Source organism: Magnolia sinica, chromosome 5, assembly GCF_029962835.1.
Source record: "Magnolia sinica isolate HGM2019 chromosome 5, MsV1, whole genome shotgun sequence".
In the NCBI taxonomy this organism is placed as follows: domain Eukaryota; kingdom Viridiplantae; phylum Streptophyta; class Magnoliopsida; order Magnoliales; family Magnoliaceae; genus Magnolia; species Magnolia sinica.
The window spans coordinates 99,109,651-99,116,471 of NC_080577.1; the positions used below are offsets into that span (position 1 = coordinate 99,109,651).

The following is a 6,821-nucleotide window of genomic DNA, read 5'->3' on the forward strand; positions in this document are numbered from 1 at the left end:
ATTTCTCGGGGGTTTTGATATGATGTTGGGATACCCTACAAAACCCAATCCCAAATAATCATATGCTCCTGTCTTTCCACCTTCCTTTTCAGCCTTTGGACATAACACCACCATTAAAAGAATGATGATGCCATCCATTGGCAATTAACTGTCCACATACATGCATATATTCTTATTTTCTTATACAATGCATTTCATCCTCTACAACATTTTTCTAACTTAGGTAATGAATGGTTGGATGCTTTGATACTCTGGTTGAGTGTGATGGATGATACGTTGCACTTGAAATTACTTAGAAATTGCATATGTGACATGCTAATAATTTAAATGAAATTGTCTAAATTATGGGTCTTAGTGTAGATATATCATGACAAAAAATCATTGTGTTTGGTTAATCAAATATCAGATTATTGGACATTTATTAAAAAGTAAAATATGAAAAATATCCACCAATCTTATTTTAATGTGTCTACAAATGAGAAGTTAATATTGTTTAATAAATTTGATTTTGAGACTTGGACTTGGTGTTGGTGGGTTTTCCAATTTAGTTAGTTTACTTTTGAGGTAATGTATGCCACTTCTATAATTTTTGAGTGCCTGCATATTAAGAGTTATATACTACCAGAGTATCAAAAGATTTCTATACTTATTGGGTAGGTGGACAATTTTAACAGTGTAAAGTACTTATAATGAGATTTTCTCTTGATTTGAGTTAACTTTTCAGTGAAAAACATTATCAATAACTCAACTTTATTAAAAAAAAAGCCCAAAATTTTTTCCTAGCTCATCCACTTTTTAATTTTATTTTCTAAATGATCTACATATCTTAGGCCGATAATTTATGAGAGTAGAGATATTGAAAATGGTGCTTCTTAGAAAATTCGACCATAGCTGAGAAAATTGTGATATGTCTCTTGAGTTTCACATGATCTTCATGTAACATTTTAATTGAAAGAAAATTTTAATAAATGATTATAAGATTAACCATGCTTTATGTGAGAGATCCATAGAATGTTGGATAGTTTAAAAACAAAATATTTATAGAATAAGTGTAATTAAAATAAGAATGAGATATGGATGAGTGGCGAAACAATGAGGGATGGAATTAAAAATTGATCCATTTATGGGAATTTGGAAATTACACTAATAAACAATAAAATGAGAGAAAATAGTTTTTTAAATGGTGAGTTATATGCAATAGAAATTAAGAATTATAACGGCTAAGAATATTAAAAAAAGCAAGAAAAAGAACCAGCGAAAGAACTTCATGTGAAAGGCTTCCGTTGCATCCTTCAAAGAGTTAGAGAATAGAAAGAAAAAGCGTCCCAGAGATGAAAACTTGCTTTTTCAAACTCGCGCATAAGAGTGCCTTCATTCAGACCATATATGTCATGTGACGGTTGATAGCAAGATTCACATATAATGACGTACAAACCGGTGTATAGTTGAGCGTTTCTCTCTCTCTCTAAATATATAAGATTTTTCAAATGCTTTCTTTGAAAATAATTTTTAGAGAAAATAGAGCTTTTCTTTCACGGTCTATTTTACAAGGTTCCAAGTAGGTCAAATGAATGACATTGATTTAAATTGAAATAAAGCCCAAGTGTGACAATGGAAAAAATGAGGTTTGCTAGCCCCACATGTAGCACACGTGCCAACTCGACAGTGCAGGAGGTGGCCTGAAATCTGAGAATGACAAAACAACAGAATACAGGCCTGTCCACTCATCAGGTGGGCCAGATGAGTAAGTTGAAACCTGGATCGTTGGCAATTCATTTAAATAATCTATATGATTCTCACCATGTAGATATGACCAACCTGCACTCTTGCACATGTGTAAGATTTCTAAGCCACACATCAGGGGGGCTCCACCTTGAATATCATGACCTGTTAAAAAATAAACTCTGTCAGACCTTCAGACGCCTGGTTTTGGGAATGTAAACGGTTTACCAATCTTTCTAGAACCGTCCATTTCCCCCCCTCAAATCCAGATGTCAGAATGATCAACTGACCTGATTTTTCAAACTGGTCACATCCATTGTAGGGCCTGGCTAATGAGCGGCTGGGAATATGCACACGAGTGTAGAAATGCACATGTAGGATTAGCAAACCTAATCATGAAATACACAACCAAATATAAATTTTATTTTTTTATTCTTTATTTAAAAAAAAAATCTTTTTCACATGCATTGGGGTTGGAATGAAGATCCACATATGTCATTCATGCCAGCTTTAAAGCTCAATGCATTTTCTAACTAAATAAAAAAAAAGAAAAAAAGAAAAAAAAGAAGACATGACAATGTGACTACCAAATGATCATGAAACTCAAAAGCAATTCATGTGTTAGAGAAGGGGCACTTTAGTAACTGCATCAAAAGCATCATTTCACTTTCCCTTTGAAAATTCAAATTCAGTTTTCAACTTGGCATCTTTGATATATATCTCTCTCTCTTTATCTGGGCTGGCAGTGGGCCATACTGGCCTACTTGACTTTTGGGTCCACACCCATTTGAACCCATGTTCAATTATTAAGACCCTGACCCAAGCCTAGGTACATGCTGGCTTATGATTGATATTAGATTGATAAGTTCTCTGAGTTGACTCATCGAGTTGACTCGGACTCATTCAAGTCCAATTCAGTTTGATGCCGCAAGCTAGTAGATGCCAATGGGTTCGATTCGGATGACTTGGGCCAATCAATGTGGACTGACTTTCATGCTCAAAAAATGAAAGGGCCCACAAAAGGTGGGCCCACATCTAGCCTACTATTCTCTCTCTCTCTCTCTCTCTCTCTCTCTCATTCACAAAAAGGAATCCTGTCAAAGCAAAAGCATGTTGGAATAAAGAAAGAAGGAAAAAGAAAAGGAGCATAATCTACATTCTATCTTCCCTTCACAAATTCAAGCAAAAGGCACCATTCCCTTACACCCAGATGAGCTCCATCACTCTCATCTTCCAGCTCTCTCATTCTCCATTTCTTGTTGATGCAAGATCCAAAGAACACACAAACAAGGTATGGAAGATATCTCTACCCATTTCTCTTTACTTAGTACTTTCTCATTTTACTATTAAAACATCACACATGCATATCCCATACAATGGACAAAGCCTCCTCTGATTAATTCATCACTGTCCTCCTTAATGTGGCACACATATACTACCATCCAGATCATCCAAATTGTGGGCCACATCATGGATGGACCTTATCTCAAAGATGATATTGATCAAGAAATCCTAACCATCCATTCGATGGCTAGCCAATGGATAGTTAGGAGTAAAACAGTGTCCAAACTCATTGGATGAGTGGATGGCCGATGAGTGGTCCGCCATTTTTTGATATAATGTTGAGCTATCATAAAAATCTCACCTGCTCGTCGCATAGCTTAAAATCTTGATATAGAAAACCTGAACTATGTGTCCATGTTACATAATTTTTATACATAGGACGTGTCTCTACCAAAGTTAAATGGACCATATATTGCTCTAATATATAAGTACAAGAACCCATATATATGTGGTATACGGAAAACCTAAACTATATATGTTCCCATGTTAAGCAATTTTTATACACGGGAAATGTCTCTACCAAAGTTACATAGCCTGTAAATTGCTCTAGTAGATAGTACAGGAACCCACATGTAGTATATAGAAAACCTAAACTATGTGTGCGTGTTACACAATTTTATACATGGGACATGTCTCTACCAAAGTTACATGGACCATCGATCGCTCTGGTACATAGTACAGGAACCCATATGTGGTATATAGAAAACCTGAACTATGTGTGCGTGTTACACAATTTTATATATGGGATGTGTCTCTACCAAAGTTACGTGGACCATGGATCGCTTTGGTATATGGTACAGGAACCCATATGTGTATATAGAAAACCTGAACTATGTGTCCATGTTACACAACTTTTATATCTCGGATATGTCTTTACCAAAGTTACATGGACCATGGATGGCTCTGGTATATGGTACAGGAACCCATATGTGGTGTACGGAAAACCTGAACTATGTGTCCATGTTACACAACTTTTATATCTCGGATGTGTCTCTACCAAAGTTACATGGACCATGGATGGCTCTGGTATATGGTACAGGAACCCATATGTGGTGTACGGAAAACCTGAACTCTGTGTCCATGTTACACAACTTTTATGCCTCGGATGTGTCTCTATCAAAGTTACATGGACCACAGATGGCTCTGGTATATGGTACATGAACCCATATGTGGTGTTCGGTAAACCTGAACTATGTCCATGTTACACAACTTTTATACATTGGACGTATCTCTACCAAAGTTACATAGACCACAGATGACTTTGGTACATGAACTCACATGTGGTATTACATGGTACACAACTTTTATACACGGACGTGTCTCTAACAAAATTACATGACTGTGATCGCCATGGTGCATGGTATAGCAACCCATATATAGTATATCCAAAGCCTGAACTATGTGCCCATGTTACACAAATTTTATACACGGGACGTGTCTCTACTAAAGTTATATGGACCGCGGATCGCTCTGGTACGTGGTACAGGAACCCATATGTGGTATATGGAAAACCTGTACGGTGTCCATGTTATGCAATTTTTATACATGGACTGCAGATGGCTATGGTAGATGGTACAGGAACCCAAATCTGGTATACCATTTTCCCAGTAAGTTGTCCACTGGAGGAAATATATATTCATTAAGGAATATATTCCTTTAATTCCACAAACGAGGTGATATTGTAATTTATATATGAAATGATGAAAGTTATTATTGCAAAATCCGCATGTATGGTATCATATCATTTGCATGTTAGTGCATAAATCAAACTATAAATCTCTATACTCTAATAACACTAAGATTATATAATATTAATTTTGAGTTGGTAAAAGTAGTGGTCTAAACTGAAAATGACTCCCATTACATGATTTTAGGTGGCATTGGTTTCTATTCTTTTTAAAGCATGCACATATAAATACATACATACATACACACATACATACATTTGTGGGTAATTAAATTGGCAATGATGGTTCCAAAACATTAACATACATGTTCATGTATACGCATATCTGTCCAAGCGTATATGCGGGCATGCATAACATGGTTTCTCATGTTACAGGAAGCCGTGGTATCAAAGAGCGATGGAGGCGGCATATATTTGGAGACCAGCATCCAAACCGTCAGGAATTCCGGCGAATTCCACCAGACCCAAGTTGCGGAAGAGCGCTTCGTTGAAGGTTGCATCTTCGTTCACCCGCGTCTGTCTATGTGCGCCGATATCTTCCTACACTGAGGTGTTTCGTGCTGAGCTTCCACCAAGGAGAAGTTATAGTTATCCGAGGTCAAAGTCATTTGTGGCCCCTAGAGAGAAATTGCCTACCATGAGAAGCGCAGCCGCAGAAGGCGGCCGGAGAGTTTTTCGTGGAAAGTCACTGACTGATGATGTTCTGATGAGGAGATTTGTGGTGGAAGAAGAAGCAATGATGCAAGTAAGGAGGAGGAATCAGATGGAAGTAATAAGGAGGAGGAGTTTGATGAGAAAGAAAAAACTTGGGCCTAGTCCACTTAGTAGAATGACAATGGCAAGAGAAGATTAAAAAGATAATTAAAAATGAAAAATGTAAGTTGTGATTATTTTCTTTAATTGCTTGTTTAAATTGGGTTTTTGGTTTGCATAATCATTTGCAATTTGTTTAAAAGTTCGTCGTGATTGCTTACAGAATTGGGGCTCACTGTGTTGTGCTTTTGAAATCCATTCCGTCCATCAGTTGCTCCTCATGTTAATGTCACAGCCCAAATATTGTCCCCATCCAAAACTCAGGTGGACCACACCATGGAGAATGATATAAAATCACGCCTAAAATCTCTACGTTCAAGTGGTGTGGCCCACCTAAGTTTTGGATTAGTTTAGAATGTTTGTTCATCCTAATGAGGCACACCTGATGAATAGTTTCGATGGAATATACAAACCATTTATCTTCTCTTGCTATTGTTTTCAGTGCTGTGACTCACTTGAGTTATAGACGGGCCTGATTTTGACAAGCACAATGGACATGGTGGATGTCACATGCACAAGTATTGTAGAGGATTTTGGTCTGTTCAAGCATGCCCAAAGTAGTATTGAAAAATAAAAATGTAAAACTTGATGTATTCTTTTAATTTTTTAGTTAGTTATTTTCATAGTAAAAGATACTTTTGTTTAGAGTAATTCCCCTCTTTGGACACCATAAATGGTAATTTCAAAGAAAATTATATCAAGTGAGTGTTGTGTCCATGGTTTTTATATGATTTTTATACTTTATTATTATTATTATTATTATTTTATTTCCCAATAATTACATTCCCTAGCTTTTTCTTTAAAAACTTGCCCTAGTCTTTTGTCAAGGAGCTAGAATAGATTTTTAGACTTTTCTCAGCTTTCTCAAAAAACCCATTACACCAAACGTAAATATAATTGTTACCCAAAAAATACTAGGTCAACTCTAACATTTTTAGAAAACATAAAAGCTAAAGAATGGAATTCCCCAAAGCCAAACAAGCTAGGACCTTTATGTCAGGTACTCATGCTAAAGTAGTGGTTTCCACCCTATAATTGTAATTGTGGTGGTTTTATAGAAAGGGGGGAAAGCCAACACAAAACATGCCCATAATTGCAATTAAGCCGAAGACAACATTGCTTTAGCATAATGAGTTTGCCGTGAAGGGAATTGTCCCCACCAAATTTGGATAATGATTAATCCTTATCACTATCTCTAATTGTTTCAATTTGCTTATTTATTTATTTATTTAAATTCTTATCTTTCATCTTGCAT

General features: G+C 36.2%; 1 protein-coding gene across 1 annotated transcript; it reads left to right on the forward strand.

Moving 5' to 3' along the window:
- The first annotated feature begins 2,851 nt into the window (after window positions 1-2,851).
- On the forward strand, window positions 2,852-5,711 carry LOC131246410 (uncharacterized). Its single transcript, XM_058246516.1, has 2 exons — window positions 2,852-3,013; window positions 5,129-5,711. Exons 1-2 carry the CDS (start codon window positions 2,985-2,987, stop codon window positions 5,604-5,606), a joined length of 507 nt encoding a protein of 168 aa, XP_058102499.1. The 5' UTR covers window positions 2,852-2,984; the 3' UTR covers window positions 5,607-5,711.
- Window positions 5,712-6,821: the final 1,110 nt, after the last annotated feature.